Raw genomic sequence first — 22,332 nt, 5'->3', positions numbered from 1 at the left:
AAAATACATAATCACAGGATCACTCAAACATACCATTCATTTATTACTGCAACACAAATACCGTATGTACATACAATTCAGGTCTGTTCAGTTCAACACACCTAGAACAGCACTCTCACTAATTCTGACTGACTTCTCAACAGAAGAGGGAACCTCCAATTGGAAAGCGAGATGAGAGGGATCCTGAACGTCAGCATGGTAGCACTGCGAGAGAGAGACTTGCTGAGCTGCAATGGATGGGAGACTGACAAGGAATCTGGAGGGAGACGAAGTGAGGGAGGAGAGACGGGTGTGCTGAAAGAGAGGGAGGACGACAGGTAAAAGGGGCCACGGTCAGATTCAGAGATGACAAAAAGAGGTCAAGGTTCGGGCTGAGGCGCTGCCTCCTCCTTTTTCCCAAGGTCAGAGGTCGTCTTCAGGGCCATGTCCTGTTTAAGGTTCTTTGCCACATCCTTAGTTCTGCAGAGTGACACCAAAAAACACAAAAAGACATACAATCAAAGCCAGGTGAGCGAAATAGTCAAATTAGGCAAATGTTCAGTAGAGGGAGTCACTGGCCTAACTACGGCCTCTAGCTTTAAGCCCTTAGTCAGAAATCACAATAGCTGCCCAGACTATCTTTTGAGCTCAAACTAGGTCCAAAAGGAAAGTATGAGAATTTGATTGTATTTAAAATGTGCAGTATTCTGTATAGATACACAAATTAACCCAACCTTAAAATAAGCCTCAGAGGTTGTGTGGATAAAAGCATGTAATAGGCTATAGTAGACGGCCCTCACTGGACAGCACATTCACTCTACACTACAAACCGTTTCATGTTCTTAGAAACTTACTACCATGCCCTTCCTTGTTGCTCCAGCTTGCTCGTATACAGAAACTGAAGACCACCTACCGATGCACTGAACCACCCTCTACCTAGCAGTGACACCGCTGTGCCAGATACACTTACATTAGCACCACACATACTACCATACCCCTACCATGGCAGGGTCACTGCTGGGCTTGGACTGATCTACCATCCAAACCCAAACAAAATCTGGGCAACAGAGGCCCTGTGGTCAGACACTGAGCAATGACGAATGGGGCGGAAGGTGTCTGGTAAACAGATTGGCTACAGTCCCAACCCTATAAGACAGATGGGTACTGAAGGAAAGCAGGGCGCTGTCTTGTGTTTTCTGACTGTTTTTTTTTTTTTTTTTTATCGTTTTTTAATCCTCTTCCATGTTTTGGTAATACAGACACATTCAGTAACACGGTACACTTACTACAGTAAAAAATAAAAAGAAACAAAGATCTACGGCTACAGGTATGCTACTACAGGTATGCTATAGGTAAGGAGCTACAACTTCAGCTGAAGTAAAGATGAGTTTGTGATGCTTTTATTGAGAGTTTATTCAAACCCGATTCAACATATCGGCTAATCGCTAATGAAGTGAGCTGGATGGGTTAAAGGAAGGTACGTTACTGTGATGTTGGCATGATTCTGCAGAATGTGTAATGACCCAAAACGGACGAAAAGGTTTTCGTCTTTCAACAATTGCACCAAGAACACCAAAACCTTTACAAACCATTAAACATGAATGCTGGATTGTAGAATAGTAATACAGACTGACAAAACAGGCAGCATGGTGTACCCTGATGAGCTACTGTAAAGCTATATTTTTCTGTTTGGTGTGATTGTCTTATGTTAGCCTTTTGTTTATTTGTTGAATTTAAGCCTATTTAATAAAGGCAGCAGCTATTTTCCACATTGAGCACAGCAATGCTTGGCCTTGCTGGCCATTGACTATAGCCTATTCCTGCTGCTGTGATGTGATGCTGTCTGAAAAAAGAAGATATATAATAGTGTTTTAAATCAACAAGTAATAATGTGTATACCAGGGTTATAGCAGATGGACAGCAATGCACAACACAGCTGAAGCTACAGTCCCTTCTGAAAGCACTGGAAAGGCAAGACCACTACTTCTGTTTATCCTGTACACACTTTGCAGGCAAGAAGGTATTTGAGATTCAGCCAGAAACATGAATGTGTTGTGATGTCAGTGTTTTTTCATTAAAAAATGTTTAGTAATTGGGTAATATGTGATTACTCCTCCATGTTTACTTGCTTCATCATGGTGTTTTTTTTTGGCAATTCTCTTCATGAGGTATTTATGAGGTATCACCACATACAGGGCTAGCATGCTCATGCAAGTGTTTTCGTCTCTGAGTGGATGGAAATAATTTCAATACTGGAGGGAGAGATTTTTTTTTATTTTAGAAGTCCATCATAAGACCTTAACTGAATTGACCAGCATTTCACCTCCTGAAGTGGAGACTGAAAAGAGGAACCCCCTGAAAGAAGAATCACAAATGAATGATGCAACAAAAAATAAAAATGTAATGTAATGTAATTTAATTTAATTTAAGATTCACTTTAATCTTAATTTAATTTAAGAGAGTCTGGTTTTATACTTTTAAAATAACAGGAGATAAAAGCTGAATGTCTGATTTATCAACTCATAACATATTTATCTTTTGATCTCCCCAAATATATTTATATGTTTATATATATGTATTGCAAAAACAAGGCCTTGCTGTTCCAGTCTTTTCAGGGAAGACTGCACATTACTATAATTACTATTACTATTAATGTTTTTGAAAAATGTAAGCCAAGGTTTTCACATATACTCTCAACATAGCTCACAGTTATGTTGGGCCTTACAATTCCTTACAATATACCATTTTCTTATAGCTGATGAAATGAAACCTCTGTGGGATCCTTGCAGAAACATTTCATCAGTGAAGTCTCTAAACTTTCAACACTGCAGGTGTCAAGACACTAGGTCTGTGAAAGGGCAGAATGAGAAAAGTGAGAATTTAGTCTGAGGTGGTTTGGTGCAGGTTGCTAGAAAGGGCAGGAGATGGGGAAAGCTTGAAAGGCCTAAATGGGGTCATACAGCAGGCAATAGAAAGATAAAGGTGACCTGGACTGGGGTGGCGGTCGGACGCTAGGCAAGACATCCCAGCTCGATGTAGAACTGCCCCGTGACCAAGAGACACAATCACGCAACCAATGACAAATCGTGATTAATGAGAAATCAAACATGATGATGTTCATGATTCAACACATATGATTCATTTCATTGCTTGAAGTGTGTTAGAGATTAAATCCGAAGACACAGATCCACAGAATACTGTAAGCAGTAGTTTTTTTAGACTGTACCCAAGTCACAAGTTTACACACATGAGGAATGGAAGTAAATGTGTGTTAATTCCATGCACCCTCTTTGACTTCTGTGAGTTTAAGCCACAGAGCATAATAAAAAAAACAGGCCTTACAATTAGGATATAAAATACAACCTCAGCCAAATTACACAAGGCAAATTACACTCAGAAATTGCAAAAAAACAGACCTGAGCACCTTGCAAAGTATCCTAGAGTCAAATGTGAGGACCTTACAGTCCTTACCTAGAGCATGGCCGAAATTGGGTCATGCAACAAGACAATGATCCCAAGCACACCAGCAAATCTACAACAGAACAACTGGAAAAAAATCAAGGTGCTGCAGTGGTGCAGTGAGACCAGTCCAGACCTCAACCCAACTGAAATGCTGTGGTGGGACTTTTAACAGAGCTGTCCATTAATGAAGGCCCACAAACCACAGTGAACTAAAGCAACATTGTAAAGAAGAGTGGGCCAAAATACTTCCAGAACAATGTTAGAGACTGATAAAGTGCTTCTACAAGCTATTATTGTTCAATAAATAATGAAACTGTGGAATATGTTGTGTATTATTGTTCTTCTGAGGTTGTATTTATCAAATTTTAAGACCTGCTAAAGACCAGATTTTTTTTATTATGCCTGATACATGAAAGCCATAGAATTGAAACAGGCAGTTCTAGGTTTTCAATAGCTCATAAGATACAAATGAATACAATGGCAGAATAGAGTCAGTGTTCACCATTAAAAAAAAACAAACAAACAATGAATTATAAAAATATCAAATTATATGTATGCTAGCATGAGGTGGAAAATTCAATGTATTAACAGAGTAAGAATGTGAAAATTAAAAATGGAAATCTAAAAATAATGATAATTGTCTTTAGGATTATCATTAATATCACATCCCAAACACTGACATTGTAGTGATAAAAGTCTAACACATAAAACAATTTGCAATCCACGGTTTTAACAGTAAAAGGGGGTTGTCAATAATCAGAGGTAGACGATAACATCATCCTGTCACCTAGGCTATTAGGATTACAGAAGACAAAAACTCCTTCCCACTAGTCTATAGTTGCTCTGTCTGGCACGCTGTCCAGCAACAGCAAATCAACATTTTTCCAATAGTGAGGGTAGAAGATTTACCCCCAAAAAATCTAAGTAATGAGTGTTCAATGTAAAGTAATTCTCAATGTAAAATTTCAGAAAATAGTACCTAAAAAGATTTTAGTGTGCGTTTGATAGCACATACACACAACATGGTGATTTCTTGGCAGTTTATCAGCGCTAAACAGACAAACAAATGAAACACACAGCAGCAGAAAACAGACTCACCAATTCACATTGTAGGTTTAAAAAGAGTTAGGCTTGCTTAGAAAGAACTGAATTGCAGGCCAGACTTGGCAAGCTAATTTAGCCACAAACCTTGTACCTTTGTTGGGTTTAATGCACGATGCCACACTGTTCAATCCAGATCCTATACCCATTTTCTTGTCATTGGTTTAACAAATGCGGAAAACTGGATACGCCACATATTCAATGTATCAATTAATATGGTTTTAAGACACAAATTAGACAATCAGTTATTAGGAACAGGGCTAAACAAAGATATTACCTCACATGAGCAAGTCAAAAAAATTAAAGATCTAATAAATAAGAGCTTTACTATATGGACAAAAGTACTGGGACACCTGCTCATTCATTGTGTCTTCCGAAATCCAGTATTCTGGTATTTAAAAAAAAAAAAGAGCTTATCCTGCATTTTTTTGGAATAACTGCCTCTACTAGATTTGGGAGCATTGCTGATAGTGGATAGTGGACAAGATAGTGGATCATCACCACACCTTATCCTTGACTCCCTAACTCATCCCTTGACTCCCTAACTCATCCTTCATTAGAAATGGTCCCAATAGGTTCACAGTCCTCTGCTCCTATTTCTTTGGCCGTACTTCTCTACAAGTGCTATACAAGATGTATTGTGTACATGCTGTACATCTGTGTCAACAATTACTGCAACTTAAAGTAGCTTAATGCATTCGTTGGAAGGGGTGTCTACAAACATCATCGGTTCATCATCATGAACTGATGATGGCCAAAACCCAATGGGCCGTGGAGCCAGGCCTGATCACTGTACAGATACTGAATGTTGTTACCTGTGTTGCTTATATTTCATGAGAACAGACCTATACATATACAACAAGAGCAACAAGAGAACAGTATTACTCAGGTGCAGTGCTTATAGCACATACACTCACGTCTAAATACCATTGCCATCACACATAAATCATCATCAACAGCATTAGCTTATTATATTTTGGGAAAAAGCTTGGGTAAACATAATTTTTTACATGATGTGAACTGTACATCTCTGTTTTACTAAATAAATTCCTTAAAATGTATATCCCTTTTCGACGGCTTATCCTTGTATTTTCCAGTTTGTACAGATTTGTGGGTATCGAAGAGATGTAAAAGTAGCCTAATTAGAAGTGATATTATTAATAATGTAATATTCTAACTAATCCTCAAACTAATCCGAACTAATTCCTTCGAACTCGCTGAAGAAACCACGTTAAAAAATAATACTTCATAAATGATAAATTATTATCTGGTGAAACCAATGGCTACAAAATGCTTTATTTTATCCCTATACATATTATAAAGCTCTCAGATTCACGGAATGCACCCTTCGTGGCTTGTGTAGCCACAATGTTCTCTGTACGATTTTAGCCTCGTAATGTGGCATAAGGAAGGATAATACTGAAAAGCTGAAAATCCCAATAGGCTTCCAGTAAGGATTTTGTAGTCTTAAAGTGAGTAGGAGCCCGTCATTAGCAACCAGCATGCAGAACAGAGCACGTAGGCCAAAGTAGCTCAAACCCGCCACATCATTTAACTGTGCAATAAGTTGGTCAACAACAGCAGAGTTTCTCACCGAATCGTTTTCACCACGAACCACACGATCACTGCCAGGCCGATGCACCCACAGAGTGAGCCTATTACAATGGCTGAGATTTCACCTGAAAGACAGAGATAGAGAGATAGACACCCAGAGACCCAGAGGACATGTCGTTAAATCAATGTATACGAGATTCGAATGCCAAATGTCAACAGTGTTAAGTGTTAAAAGTGGGGAGTTTGATGTTCTTACCATCTGTGTAGATTTTTACTGAAACTAAACAGAGAAAGAAAAACAGAGAAATTTTCATTAAATGTTCCATTAAATCTAAACAAAAATCTACTATGAAATGTAGCAGCTGTCTGTAAGGCAATTAAAGCATAGGAGAGGCCCCCCTTAAGAAGAGTGTACATTTATTATACTGCTAAACCATATCTTTAGCAGATACATGATGAGAACTGTAAAAAGTATGGTTTAAAAACATCAGACAGTTTTATAGCATAAAAAAGGATTTTAAAATGGGACGTCTCGGCCCAGTACTGGGGTAAGTGGCCTGTGTGTGAATCCCACATCAGTTTGTTTGTAAGTACATATAGTTCAATGCTCACACCTGGCTTTGGATAAAATTTCAATAGGTTCATATTCATCTGCTCCAGAGAGTCCTATTCTATTAGCAGTAGTTCTCCACAGGAACCAGACAAGCTATGTGTGTGCATTTGCACATCTGTGCCAGCAATGGGTGCAACGGATGAATGCATTTATTAGAAGAGGTGTCCACAAACATTTGCTGGCAATGATGTAATTAATTTTTAAACTATACTTTCATTTGGATTCTCACCTTCTTTTTGAGAGTTTAGGTGATTTTAAGTAAGCAATGTGTGTGTATGTGTGTGTGTGTGTGTGTGTGTGTGTGTGTGTGTGTGTGTGTAGAAATCTGAGGACAAAAATTAAGGGGCAAACACGTAACCTTAAGTGATGGCTGCAGCGTCTGGATTTTACTTCAGGGAACCTCCGACATTCCTTAGGTGCTTCCTTTTTTTTCCCACCCCCACATGTTTACCACACTGCCCCCCTTCTCCATCCCTCTCAGTTCACAGACCCCCCAGCCCCTCTCTCACATGACAACAATGAGCTCCCTGTTCAGAAGGGGAGATTTTGAATTTGAACTAATCAGCCGTCACACAAACAAAGAGCTCGGCCATGGCCCGCTCTTTCTCTCCCCTGTCACCCCTTTTCCCGCTCTCTCTCTCTCTCTCTCTCTCTCTCTCTCTCTCTCTCTCTCTCTCTCTTTCTCACTCACCAGGGATGAAGGAGGACAGGACAGGCCGGTGGTTGAGCGGCTGAGTGGCTCGATAGTTGTCCTGCATTGGTATGGGCTCAGTTGGAGCAGTAGATCTGCTAGAGTACAGCACTGTCTCTAACTTCAACAACTGGAAAGATGAGGAGAAGAGGCGAGGAAAACAGGGAAGAGGTGAAAAGAACAGAGTACAGAGGAGTGAAAAGGACATGTGTGGTTCCATGACATAGTAGTGCCTTCTACCAACCCTGGAGAGAGCAAGGCCAATTGGGCTCTCTCGGGACCATGGCTGCCGATGGCCAGCACCATGACTGGGATTCAAACCAGCGATCCTGGTCATAGTGACAGCGCCTTATTCCACTGGACCACTCTGGGCCTGCTCGGAACTATATGTGTACCTGGTAGTGTGAAATTTTGACTTTCTCTGCGAAGACTGTCCACAGCACACTCTGGTAGCAGGGAGGAGTGGTCAGTGAGCCATTGTAGCGGAAGTAGCGGCTCAGGTCTCTAGGCAGCAGTGTTTGCACGTCGAAAGCTGGGATGGCCACTCTCTGACCTGGGAAGAAGAGCAACCACTCGTTTAACTGCAGGTTACTGGTTTATCAGTGGTGATCAAAGTCATCTACACCAGTAGGTCTCAAAATTGCCTGTTCAATTAAAAACCTGCAAAAGGAGAAGGACTGGTAAACACATCTCAAATACACAACATGTCTTTTCACATTACTACAAAATAAATGTATCACTGCTGCATTGAGAATTGTCTTGAGACTGGACACTGATGAAGGGATAACAAAAATTTATGTATGCATTAGTTGTGTGTTATGGTTTCCCTCATTATATCCCCTTAATTTTACTCATTACCAATTTCCAAAGAGAAACACATGTGCTTCCACCTTTGTCAAACTGCTGGCTAATACAATGTCACTAGACAGGTGGACGTGCTCGAAGAAGAGTGCCAACTGCCAGATGTGTTACATCAGCAAACTGCACTAGCTCGAATTAAATGATGGCCAGAGGAAGGGCCACCCAACTAGAGTAATTACACTCTATGGAACTCCCAGCCATGGATGGAGATCTTCTGATGAGACAGATATGCCACCTGGAGACCCTTAATAGTAAATCCCCCAAACTGTTCTGGACATCAGCCCGTATATGTCCAGCACAGTTTACCCCCTAATAAACTGTGCTGGACATCAGGACTGAAACTGAAACTGAAGAATGCTGTAGGGTTTTCCAATAAATTGTGCTTGACACCAGCTCTCCAGGACTGGAATCGAAGAATGCTATAGGGGTTTTCAATAAACTTTGCTGGACACCAGCTCTCCAGGACTGGAATCGAAGAATGCTACGGGTTTCCAATAAACTTTGCTGGACACCAGCTCTCCAGGACTGTAACTGAAGAATCCTACAGGGGTTTTCAATAAACTTTGCTGGACACCAGCTCTCCAGGACTGGAATCGAAGAATGCTACGGGTTTCCAATAAAGTTTGCTGGACAACAGCCCTCCAGGACTAATATTTAAGAATACTGTAGGGGTTTATAATAAGCTGTGCTGGACATCAGCTCTCTGGGACTGAAATTAAAGAATGCTACAGGGGTTTCCAATAAACTTTGCTGGACACCAGCTCTCCAGGACTGGAACTGAAGAATTCTACAGGGGTTTCCAATAAACTTTGCTGGACACCACCTCTCCAGAACTGCAATCAAAGAATGCTGTAGGGGTTTCTAATAAACTGTGCTGGACACCAGCTCTCCGGGACTGGACCTGAAGAATGCTGTAGGGTTTTCCAATAAACTGTGCTGAACAACAGCCCCCTAGGACTGGAATTTAAGAATACTGTAGGGTTTTCCAATAAACTTTGCTGGACAACAGCCCTCCAGGACTGAAATTAAAGAATACTGTAGGGGTTTCCAATAAACTGTGCTGGACACTAGCTCTCCAGGACAGGAACTGAAGAAAGCTACAGGGGTTTTATAATAAACTGTGCTGGACACCAGCTCTCCAGGACAGGAACTGAAGAATGCTACAGGGGTTTATAATAAACTGTGCTGGACAACAGTTCCCCAGGACTAAAATATAAGAATGCCGTAGGGTTTTCCAATAAACTGTGCTGGACACCAGCTCTCCAGGACTGGAACTGAAGAATGCTACAGGGGTTTCCAATAAAGTTTGCTGGACAACAGCCCTCCAGGACTAATATTTAAGAATACTGTAGGGGTTTATAATAAGCTGTGCTGGACATCAGCTCTCTGGGACTGAAATTAAAGAATGCTACAGGGGTTTCCAATAAACTTTGCTGGACACCAGCTCTCCAGGACTGGAACTGAAGAATTCTACAGGGGTTTCCAATAAACTTTGCTGGACACCACCTCTCCAGAACTGCTATCAAAGAATGCTGTAGGGGTTTCCAATAAACTTTGCTGGACACCAGCTCTCCAGGACTGGAACTGAAGAATGCTGTAGGGTTTTCCAATAAACTTTGCTGGACAACAGCCCTCCAGGTCTAATATTTAAGAATACTGTAGGGGTTTCTTATAAACTGTCCTGGACACCAGCTATCTGGGACTTGAATTGCAAATGCTGTAGGGGTTTCTAATGAACTGCACTGGACACCAGCTCTCCAGGACAGGAACTCAGGAATGCTACAGGGGTTTCCAATAAACTTTGCTGGACACCACCTCTCCAGAACTGCAATCAAAGAATGCTGTAGGGGTTTATAATAAACTGTGCTGGACACCAGCTCTCCGGGACTGGACCTGAAGAATGCTGTAGGGTTTTCCAATAAACTTTGCTGGACAACAGCCCTCCAGGACTAATATTTAAGAATACTGTAGGGGTTTCTAATAAACTTTGCTGGACACCAATTCTCCAGGACATGAATTGAAGAATGCCGTAGGGGGTTCTAATAAACATTGCTGGACACCAGCTCTCCAGGAGAGAAACTGAAGAATGCTACAGGGGTTTATAATAAACTGTGCTGGACAACAGCTCCCCAGGACGAAAATTTAAGAATGCTGTAGGGGTTTCTAATTAACTGCACTGGACACCAGCTCTCCAGGACTGGAACTGAAGAATGCTACAGGGGTTTATAATAAATTGTGCTGGACAACAGCTCCCCAGGACTAAAATGTAAGAATACTGTAGGGGTTTCTAATAAACTGTCCTGGACACCAGTTCTCCAGGACTTGAATTGAAGAATGCAGTAGGGGGTTCTAATAAACATTGCTGGACACCAGCTCTCCAGGACAGAAACTGAAGAATGCTACAGGGGTTTATCATAAACTGTTATGGACACCATCTCTGTGGATGGTGGATAACTGCCCCCAGGTCTGGAACTGAGCAACACAAGGGGAGGGGTTTCTAAAAAAGTGAATGGGAATTGTACATACTCACCTGCATACCTGATACGACCCAAGTAGTTGAAGATTTGAGCATATGCGTGGTTTGTCTCACTGCCTGCCTGGCAGAGAAAGAGGAGTGAGAAGAAAGGATATGATGAATGCGAATGAATTTTATTAAATTATGGGTTGATATATTGATCCATTCATCATGAATTATTCAAACATCCAGCTGAAACAAAAAGCTTAGACCAGCATGAATTCCATGTTAATCTAAAGTGGTCTAAATGTAGGTTTATGCTGGTCTGGTTCTGGTCTGGTTTGCTGGTGTATGCTGTTTTATCTAGGAGGACACTGTAAAGAGCTGCTGGCTTTTTTTTTAAGAAACTTTAAAAGCAGTATTTGAGAAGTTTTGAGTTTCATTATGTCAGTGAGTACATATAAGATTTAGCTTAGAGGTTATTGGGATTATTTGTACTAAAATATCACATTTTTACACACCTGAACACACCTGCCCACATGCTGAGGAACAGAAAGAAAAGGAAGTGTGGACAGCGGCGCGTCCCACAGTCAGCTAATCATACAGCAGTTTTGGTTTGTCTACATGGATCCAGTGATGATATACTAATTGGATGTAGACTCTTTATAAGATGAGAGAATATTTCCTGCTGAAAGGCCGAAGTTTGTATTCAGTGAAGGCATTTTTATTGCACAAGAGTACATGCTGGGATTGCCCCAATCTGCACGCTATACTAGAAAGGGACCTGCAAGCCCTGATGCAGGTTGCTGTGGAGATTACACTCCTCCATGTACTAGTAAACTTGGCAGAGAGTACATAGTTCTGCAATATACCTGTTTTGTTGCATTGCTTCTAAAGGTAAGCATGTATTTATGTGTTTAGTTGCATAGTTATTCTTCTACTTCTTTAATGCTTGCAAGTTTATTCTTATTTACTAACTTCTCTGATTGGATCATGTGCCCTATCATTAAAAAATGCATTAAAACATACCTACCAAACATTTGAGTTTCTGCCATGAAAAATCTATAAATGCTAAAATGAATATTCACATGCAAATAAAAGACTTTAAATGTCCTTCTTAATTTGTAATTGATTTGAAGTTTTTTTTATATCAACAGTTCATTATTAGGCCATATTGGTTTGATTTAATGTTAATGTTTTTGAAATTTTGAAACACATTTTGGCTTAAAACCATTGTAACAATCTGGCAACCCTCTATGTGAAGCACTCAGACAAATATGGACGTGTCCAAAATCGTTCATTACCAAATTGTCAAATTGTCCCCAATAACAGTGCTCACTATAGTGGTCTGGATCTTCCCATGTAGGGGATAGGGCACAGGGTGAATAGGGCAGAGTTTCAAAGACAGCTAAAAAGTCACAAAGAACCACATCAATAGTGGCATTTCATAAAAGCACTCTCGCTCGACCACTCGCTTCGGTAAAATCTCTTGTTTGGTCTGTATGTTCATCCTGCTAGGAATCACACTATTATCCATATAAGCTTGTTTCCTAAATATTACGGGACTCAAGAATAGTATGCTTGGATTAAGTTGCAACTTCTGCATAATATATTTAATCATAATTTAAGCATAATGCATAACTATAAACACAATGGGGGGAAAAAATGGTAATGGCAAGGTTATAGGCACCTCTATGAGCACTCCCAGCACAGCCAGACCATTTCCTTGGGTTTTAGCTTGAGACATGTTGGCAAACAGTTCTGAATTGTAGTGGACCACGTGGAGCTAGAAACAAAGAGAGAAAGAGAGAGAGCGCGCGCGAGAGAGAGAGAGAGAGAGAGAGAGAGAGAGAGAGAGAGAGAGAAAGATTGGATTAAAGGATGGCAAAAACATCTTCCTGTCTTCTCCTGAAAAAAATGATAATAGCCCCAAAACTCCAGAGGAGCTCTAATGCTTTGAGATAGGGTGTCAAGTATTGATGATAACAGACTTTCCAAAGACTTCCCAAACATACTTGGTCACAGACTTTCTGTGACTGACACATTCATTCAGTGTGTGTGTGTGAGAGAGATAGAGAGAGAGAATGAGTTTGGAGGACGCAGACAGACAAACTGTGCTTGCCAGTCCTAATCCTTTGTAAACCAAGGCTCAGCAAATCTGAATAACAATGCAGTTGGCTACATTTACACTGGACACTGACAGAAAAACAGCCAGGATAGTGGGAATGGCGATGAGAGCAAAACAATGAAGTCCTGGGTCATGAATATGTCGTACAGAAAGAGAGAGATGAGTTTGTGAAGAATCTTTGCATCTTTCCTTCTTTTGGCACTTCTGAATGAGGCCAGATGGTCAGGAACTGAAGCCCCCCCCCCTCCCCCTAGCATCTTTCGCCCTTCTTCCTGCTAAACCCCCCTTAACCTGATTTGCTGTGATGCTGAAGGATGGGGGCGATGTTGAGCAGAACCCCAAATGTTCTGATCACCGGTTGTGTGAGTAAGGTTCTTGGAGTCAGAACCGACAGAGCCGTTAGCTGTAGATGATTAGCTGAACAGGGATGTAGCTTTGTGTTCTCTAGCCTTGGTTTGCAGTTTGTGTTTAAGTCTTGAGTACTATGTTTTTCTCGGATCCGGTAGAAAGCCTGGTCAGAAATTGAAGACATTCTAAGACATTCTAAGTTTCTAAGACAAGAGAATAACCTCCATTCAAAACACTGTGTAGTCCAGCCAGGCTAAACCCCTGTTCTAGAAATCAACCTCAGAGCAGCAGTATGTGGAATCCACTGACCTGTACCGGAGAGAATTCCATCTCTGGGGCAGGACATCACCCCCTATATTTGCATAAAATTACATTACCAACTCAGTCCACATGCTTCTTTCACATCAGATCCCGGATCTGCATCGCTCAGCTTGTAAAACACACGCAAATAGCGTGTCCTTTAGGAGCGTCTCAAAGACCGAATTCCACTTACTGACTTTAACGGTGGGGCCCAGGAGCAAGATTCTCTTGAAGAGTTCCCAAAAACGCGTCAACAATATATCTTTAATTGAGGGGTTATCATCGTCCTTGAGCAAGGCCCTCAGTGCTTCAGGGAGTCTGCTAAAAAAGTGTGTAATTTATCCCTCAATTACTTGTTCATTTATCCTACCATTCCTCTCAGAAAACAGATGGGAATATAGTTGGAGGTGCAATCCTACACAGTCCAGCACCTGCAGAGAACCGGCAGAGAAACCCTAGAGGGATAATCCAGAAGAAGCAGTGGGAGCTGGAGCACAAGTACAGTCCTTGAAGCTCCTGTTAGATTGTGTGTGTGTGAGTGTGTGAGAGTAAGAAGGACAAAAACCAAAGCTATATCAATACGTATAAAAGATCTTTATATTCTGTGGACTGATAAACCCAGATTTAACACTCGCTCCACAATAACAAACCTCTATCAATGGATTCCTGAAAAGCTGGGACTCTCCTGTCTCTTCAGTGAGGCACTTGGGTAAAACAGCTTGGGTTTAGTATAGAGTATAGGTAGTAGTGATACAAGATAGTATCGAAATCCTACCATTCTCAGCAGATAACTGCCTGTTGCAAAATAGATTGTCAAAGTTTTCGACATTTGAATATTTTAACCCAGTGGTTGAAGCTGTGTTCACTGTACTCCAGTAGTGCGGTACACATGACTCTAGGCTACTGTGCTAAAATGTCACCCTTTCTACAATTTACATTTTAAATATGTATGTGTGGAGATATTGGTGTCAGATATTGATTGACTGGGATATCGAGCAAAAATTTCCATATGTGTGCATCCCTAGAAAAGAGCACAAAATATGATATACAGAGATATTAACTCAAAGACACTGAATTCGCCCACAACCTTCACACATACAAATGCACACAGATATGCACAGACACACACACACACATAAATATATATATATATATATATATATATATATATATATATATATATATATATACACACACACATACACACACCTCTGCAGAAGCACCCTGTCCATCAATGGTGTGCTCGCTCCCTGTAGCCACGCCTATTCCATTCCCCCAGTGTAGGTGAAGTTGAACTGCACTGTATTGCCATGGCAACCCAGCCACTCCCATCCAACTTGGCAATGGCATCTCCACTGTGTGAGAGAAAGAGAGTATATGGTACATTTTAAGTTTAATTATTAATACTAAGAACATTATTATTATTATTATTATTATTAATAATAATAATAATAATAATAATAATAATATTAATAGTATGATTAGAAATAGTTTGATATTTTTCTTTTTTTTTCTTATTTCTTATTTCTTATTATTATTAAATACATTGACAGTACATGTTTTGAAGTGTGATTACTCCTCTGGAACATATATTAATGCACATTTTGATGAATTCTCCACTGGCTTCCACATAAGGCTTTCACACCACTTCCCCAGAAGCCCCTCAAAATGGTGAAATGGCACACAGTGTCTATCCGTAGCGTATGACACTCTATGCTAGCTTCATAGAGTCTCTAACCTTCTGTGTATGTATTGTTGTTGTTGTGTGTGTGTGTTGTTAATAAAGATTACCTGTATGACCATTGTTGGAGAGAGTAAAGGGTTCATGGCCATACTGGCCGTAGCCCAGTGGTTGTACTGGGGCGAGAGATGGGTCGTGTAGCGTTCGGGAAGTGTCCACGTCTATGGGTGACTGACTAAAACCTCCACATTCCGGGAAAAACTCGGACCACTCAGACTGACCCACAGCTCCTGTTGGGAACATTACGTAGACTTTTTTTTAAGGGCTGTGTGTGGGAATGTGCATGTTCGTTGGTTCAGACCTTCAACTTGTATGAGAGAGCACTTTTGCATCATGCTATGATAGGACACTCTGGAATATTACCTCAGTGTTCATTCATGCAGGCCTAATGAGAAGCCACACGGTTGCAAAAACAAGAACCTCACGCACACAGAGTTACATTCCACATCGTTCACAGCAGAGGAACGGGATGGTGAAGGAGATGAGAGGGTGTAAACGGGTACACTAAAAAAGTCCTATCTGGAAGGCCGCTCCTTTTATCAAGAAGTGTGCTGATGTGATGGATTGTATTTATGTGACCACATTTTATACATTTCTTCATCAAATTTGGCCCTATCAGTTAACCCACCCATTTGTAGCTCCCTCTAGCACTAGCCATGCTCCCGGCACTGGGAGAGTGAAGACTTAACATGTAAACATGTATAAATTGAAGCTGTGTTTTTGTCATTTACTGTATGATTGTTGTAGCTAAGGTGTCTCACAGACTCCATTGCTCCACGACCTCTCTCAAACAGCCCGGAGGCCTTCAGAGGCGCCTGTGTGCTAACTAGCCTACTGTCGCCAGAGTCTGTACTGTCACTAGCAACACAGTGCTAAGCATTTGAGCTGTTTGTGATGCGTCTAAATGACACATAAATTCCATTCTGCACTTTTTTGATGCATAACGATATTACAGTATGTAAGAAACGAGGGCCGTAGCACAGGTTTTTAAGAGTATTCTGAACTGAACAGCACCAGGCTAGCAGAACCCTACGCCACTAAAATACAAACGAAGTTCTGGAACAGATGAGAAAGAAAGACAGATATGTTGAAATATATCCATCTCTACAAATGGCTTTTGGAATCCAGCAAACTACAGGGACAGCTGGTGAGTCTATCCAAATGTCCACAAGGTAAGTCACAAAAGAACTCATTCGTAGCTCCCTCCAGCACTAGCAATGCTCCCGACACTAGGATGATAAAGACATAACACGTCTCCTCCGATACATGCAAAGCCAGTCGAAGCCTCTTTTCAAACTGCCGCCGATGTGACACTGTTGGGTAGCCGACATGCTTGGAGGACAGCATCCGGTCCCCGGCTTAACCACACCAGCTAACGTCACTCGCTTAAGAGTGGTGAGGGGAGAGTGCTCCATCTACCCATTGCCAAATACCTCTGGCCAACTGTGCTCTCTCGGGCTCCGGCTGCTGATGGCAATGGAGCACGGCTTGGGATTCAGCCCTCCAGACAAAACCTCCGGCTTGTGCCTCTTGAGTTCATCCATTGTGGAGTTTATCTACCAGTGAAATGTTCTCCATGCCACTGGCTGCAACACAAGCCCAAAGCGCGATCAATCCATCCCCATACTTAACAGTTGGAGAGGTGTTCTTTGCACGAAGTTCTGTACTCTTTTCTCCTTGTTTATTGTAGCCAAAAGTTCTATTTTAACTTCCACAGGTATCGGGAATTCAGAAATTCACCAGGCTTGTTTGGACATTTTAAAATGTTTGTGCAGGGAAACTGTCCTATTGCTTTCTGCTCTGTGAGAACCAATGATTTTAAATGCTGGGCAACTACTTAGGTGAACCCATGGCTAGGATATTTTGACATTTGCAAAGGTTTGCTTCTCATTCAATTTCGAAGCCCCACATGGTGTGTGGTAAAGAGGGACTAACTTTTACCTGTTAACATCCTATTCACAAATTTTCAACCACTGTGTGTGTGTGTATCTTTACAGTTAGTGCCAAAGTCGATTCTCCATACACACAAATTAGCCCACAACATGTCACGCTTCTCACACAGACACCAAAAAGAGACGGAAAACTTTGTAAAACAGCTCTGCAGTTGCCAAGGTGATTGCCATGGCAACGGCAGGACACATATTCCTAAGCCCTGCCAGTCCACCTCTTGCAGGCTGTCCCAAATACGGACAGAGAACAAAGCACTAGCAGACACACAAAGCACAGCACTTGCGCACTAGGCCCAGTGATAAAGCCTCGCATGACAACACACACACACGCATGCAGACCCACGCTCACACACAGCGCTGCGAAAGAATTTGATGCTCAATTTCTCCTCAATCGTTGCACATTTATTGAACTTGTGGATCAAGTTTCAGGGTATGATCCCAGTACTTCAATGTATTAATATATCATGTACTATATTGTTGACTAATGAATGGCCTTCTTTTTAAACTAGAATCCTGTTAGAAACCGTAGGCCTGTCTTTTTGGGTAAACAGTGGCTGACTTTACTACTGATACTTTAGAAAGTTCAGTTAGTCAGAAAGGTGAAGGCCTTCAAAGGCGCTTGCTTGCTAGCTAGCCTACTGTTGTCAGAGTCTCTACTGTCGCTAGCAACACAGTACTAACCATTTTTGATGCATCTAAATGACGCATAAATTCCATTCTGCACTTTTTTGTTGCATAGCGGTATTACAGTATGTAAGAAACAAGGGCTGTAGGACGAATTTTAAACAGTATACTGAACTGGACATCACCAGGCTAGCAGAACCCTATGCCACAAAAAAACAAATAGCTTTTGGAATCCAGCAAATTACAGGTACAGACATTTTATTTTACAAATAGAGAACACCTGAGATACTGGTGATTCTCTCCATTCTCACTAGGTAAGTTTCAAAAGAACTCAGCTGTTTATCAAAGGAACTGCAGGCTGTGCATGTTTATGACTGGGCAAAATGGGTAGCTATGGGAGACCTGCAAGGTGAAATCCACTGACCACCAGTTGTGACATAAAGGCTTATCTTGTATAATTGCCAAAGAATAACACCTTGATGACCCCAAGCCTTCTGAGACAAGGTTTTGTAAACTGGCGAGTTGAAAGGGTAACTTTTTGGAGGACAGTGTTAAAACTAACACAACACTCCTCAATAAGAACCTCACACCAACAGTCAAACATGGTGGTGGTAGTAGTGTGATGGTGAAGGGATGCTTCGCTGCTTCAAAGCCTGGGGAGCTTGCCATAATTGACAAAAACTGAAGCTCAAGCTCAGTTGGGTTAGGCCGCAGGACAACAGAACACAAGAGCAAATCCACCTCAGAATGGCTGAAAATAAAAAAACTTAAGATTATGGAGAAGCCTGGTCAAATCCTGACCATTGCGATAGGCAGTTCATTCTCAACAGCCTTTAAATGTGGCTGGATTAAAGTAAATGAGCATCACGATAAATGATTATACACTCAGAGCCCTATTTTAGTGACCTTTTGGCAATATTGAATATTAGTTAATTACATAAAAGGAATGTACTTGATGTCTTAAAAACAAACATATTCTCAATAATATTAAAAAACTACTCTTGGACAAGTGCTACAGTAATGCTACATTTGCATTCAACACTGAGAGCCGGTTTCCAAATATCAACTATACCTAGTAGATGATGAGTCCACCCTAGACTGTTGAGCTCGTTGACATGCATGCTTGTTTACACCCAAAATGCACTAGAAACCCTTTACCTTGTATCTCCACCTTTGTGTTGTGCAATTTGTGTTGTCCATCCTCTAGCCTTTGACCAATGGTCAGTTTTGACAACAGAGTTATGTTGGTGGACCACTCTCAACCTAAGAGTGATACTGATGTGTAAAAAGTACTGCAAACATTGCTGGGTCTGATACAGAAGATGACCAACGATGACAGATTGTGTTATAGTCTGTAATTAGACACCTACTGTGTAGATTACTCCTATAAGGTAACCACTAAAAGTGGCCAGTGAATGGAGGCATACGGTTGGTGCAAGGTAAAAGGTTTTTATGTATGAATGAATGTTGACAGTACATCAGGCACGTCCCAGAACAACGACCAACATCCCAACCTCAAATTGGAGCCAGGACGTTTTGTCCTTAGGGTCCATGTTGGCCCACCAGGGTCAGTGATGAGACCAGGAAGTGTTGAACATGAGCCCCATCTGGGTTATACACAGCACATGGGGCCTAGATAAAGATCCATGAGAGATAAGGGTGGGCTATGACATGGGGCCCATTTGGGAAGCCCAACACAACACCTAGTCCACATTCCACCCATGTGAGCTCTTACTTGAGCATGCTGGCTGGGAAACCAAAGCTCTGAATGATCTGATATTGTAACAGCTACATTATGTCCATAGTAGCAGTGAGGGAAGAATGGCAGCAGTTTCCCACACCTAGGCCTTCACTTAAGCCTGATCACATGCTACAGCACTAGAGGCACTGTGTCCTATCTGACAATTAGAACACTGAGGGGACGTACGTGTGTGTGCGCTGGCATGTTATGTGCACATGTGGTAATCACTCAGTACTAAGCACTACAGGCTGCTTTTCCTCATCATGCTCTTTCCGAACCACTCCATTTACACAGTTTGTCCATCTGCCATGTTGCATTAATTTCTCTCTCCCACTTTTTGTTTCGGTACATCTCCCTCCCTTTTCTTGCATTCTTCATCTCTCTGCATCCCCCCCCCCCTCTCTCTCTCTCCCTGTCGAATGCCAAGCTGGCAGACTGATCAGGTGGAAGTGACAAGGCCCACTAGAGAGTTTGGGGGGAGGAGAGCAGAGAGGGATGGGGGACGGTTCTTTTCATGTCATTTGGCCAGAGCGCCGTCAGCAAAAATGACTGCTGCCGTCCCACAGATCTGTGCAAACACAACCTGAGAAGACCCACAGAGCAACGCACTCACCACTGTCACACAAAAACCTTGTATCTCCAAAAATGCAATTTTACAGAAGAAGGAAACTAGCTTCTCAAATTTCAGTGGAAGTCAATGTCAAAAGAATTTGGAGCATTTCTGTTGGTCCATTCATTGTGACATTTTGAGTCAATGTAAAGAACAACTGCCATATTCACATTAGGTCAAAAAATAAAATGTCTACGATGGAGATACAGGGGTTTCGTGGGACAAACACACAGACAGTCTCGGTGGAATCAATGAAAAGTACAGATTTTTCACCTGTTGATTCACTAAGATGCCAAAGCGTCACTCAGTGAGGTATTTTGGGTTGTATGAATTATTTACCATATAAATCTGAATATTCAACCTCAATCTCAATGTTCTATTATACTGGCATGCTTTTATCATTTTACACATTTATGCTGATTTATGCTTTGAAATCCAGATCCAGAGCACCCAAACAACAACTAAGCAACTACTAGGATATCGATTTGTCAAAATATGATCATAGGAGCGGGATGAATTGATGAGTAAAAATATTTAGTTACCTGCATATGTCCATTCTTTACCTGGGAATGAAAAAGAACAGGCATCAGGTTTTAAAAAAACTATAAAACAGTAATAACAATAATACTACAGGCATGACACATTATACCACAGTAACATTCCATCACTACCTGCAGTAGTACAACAGCAGCCAACTTCATTACCGCAGTGCTGCTCATTACATCGTGTGCTTACCAGCTCTTGTGCACCCCGCACACTGCCACAGCAAGAGGAAAACAGCCGCTGCCAGCCAAGCCGGGTCCATGCTCTCCCATCCGAGGTCCCACACACATACAGAAGCGTGCACACACACTTTCTGACTCAGACTGGGAGTGTTTGACTATGCCTTGAGATGCCTTGAGCTTGCAGTTATTCCGAAGATGCTCGAGGTTGAGCAGGTGGTCAGATGAGGGGAGCAAATCCGAGTGAGAGAGAGAGAGAGAGAGAGAGAGGGGAAATGAAGGGAGTGTGGAGTGAGAGAATAGGCAAAGCTCTCAGTGTTGGCCCCTGAAAAATGTGTATGACACAACGAAGCGAGGGGGGGGGGGTAGGGGGGTTCAGCAGAGAAAGCTTCATTGAAGGGGTACTGAGGGGATAATAGAGTAGAGAAGAATAGAAGGGGGAGAGAGAGAAAGAGAGGGAGAGAGAGAACACTCAAAAATGATGAATCTTGCTCAGTAAAAACACTGAGCAAATGTCAATCATAGCTTAATTTAGACTATTCAAAACTGGGATCTGGGGCCTTTTAAACTGGGACCAGATTGGTGGTGTGAATGGTAGTTAATATGTGACTGCTGTATCAAATCTTTATTTTCCTAATTTTTTCAGTGAATCCTTTGACTTCTTTGAATCCTTTGAATCCTTTACATTGTGTTAAAGTGTCATAATGAATGGACCAATAGAAATGCTCCAAAAATGACTTATTATTTTCCAAGTTTGTTATTGTGGATGGATTTTTGCCTGACAGCAATGGTTTGTTAGAATAAGTAAACATCAGAGCCAATATACACTATGTGAACAAAAGTATTTGGACACCGGCTCATGCACTGTTTCTTCTGAAATCAAGAGTATTAAAACAAGTTTCTCCTGCTATTGTTGGAGTAACTGTCTCTGAAGATTTTGAAGTGATGCTGTGACGATTTGATTGCAATAACCAGCCTATGCCTGGCATTAGGCATGGTGCCAATGGCCTCCTGTTGATCTGCTTCGCAGAGTCCTATTCAATTGGCAATACTTCCCCACAGGAACTAGACAAGAGCTGTGTGTGCATTTGCACATCAGCGCCGGCAGTGGGTGCATCTTGAAGTAGTTGAATGCATTCATTAAAAAAGGTGTCCGCAAACATTTGGCATATTGGTATTAGTGTATGCTTCTGAGTAACTGAAAGAGGCAATGTTTTAAGGGTACAGAGTTTCTCCAAGGGCTGCCATTCTCTGGGCCTTTGGACTACACTCCATGAATGCCAAATGAGGGTGTCCTCAACAGATCAAGATATGGTCTATCCGGACCTCATTAGAAGGCCCTGCCCTGTAACTCCACCTTGCTGGTGTACAGTTTGTGTTAATCATGCTCTAGCTCTTAATTAGTGGTCAGTTTCCAGCACCACACACACACACGCACCACCTTCAGTCAGTG

The 22,332-nt window shown here is 41.6% G+C and overlaps 1 protein-coding gene across 3 annotated transcripts; it reads right to left on the bottom strand.

The window, feature by feature from the left end:
* Positions 1-44: 44 nt before the first annotated feature.
* On the bottom strand, positions 45-21,170 carry ca14 (carbonic anhydrase XIV). Of its 3 annotated transcripts, XM_072680211.1 has the most exons (12): positions 20,893-21,170; positions 20,700-20,720; positions 15,284-15,463; positions 14,702-14,847; positions 12,407-12,502; positions 10,792-10,858; positions 7,796-7,953; positions 7,401-7,530; positions 6,353-6,376; positions 6,137-6,221; positions 2,967-3,020; positions 45-459 (listed from the first exon to the last, which is right to left on the bottom strand). In XM_072680211.1, the coding sequence occupies exons 1-12, from the start codon at positions 20,960-20,962 to the stop codon at positions 360-362; spliced, it is 1,131 nt and encodes a 376-aa protein (XP_072536312.1). In that variant the 5' UTR covers positions 20,963-21,170; the 3' UTR covers positions 45-359. The 3 variants fall into 3 exon arrangements, with proteins under 3 accessions (XP_072536312.1, XP_072536313.1, XP_072536314.1); XM_072680212.1 differs by lacking the exon at positions 2,967-3,020; XM_072680213.1 differs by lacking the exon at positions 15,284-15,463.
* Between the last annotated feature and the right edge of the window lie 1,162 nt (positions 21,171-22,332).

Source organism: Salminus brasiliensis, chromosome 5 (genome assembly GCF_030463535.1).
Source record: "Salminus brasiliensis chromosome 5, fSalBra1.hap2, whole genome shotgun sequence".
Taxonomy (NCBI): Eukaryota; Metazoa; Chordata; class Actinopteri; order Characiformes; family Bryconidae; genus Salminus; species Salminus brasiliensis.
This window is presented reverse-complemented; position numbering and strand designations above follow the sequence as displayed.

Coding starts and splice junctions, on each gene's coding strand:
- ca14 (XM_072680211.1), bottom strand. CDS start 20,962: ATGGACCCGGCTTGGCTGGCAGCGGCTGTTTTCCTCTTGCTGTGGCAG. Junction 20,721..20,892: donor TGCGGGGTGCACAAGAGCTG/GTAAGCACACGA, acceptor TTTCATTCCCAG/GTAAAGAATGGACATATGCA. Junction 15,464..20,699: donor TAAAGAATGGACATATGCAG/GTAACTAAATAT, acceptor TGTTCCCAACAG/GAGCTGTGGGTCAGTCTGAG.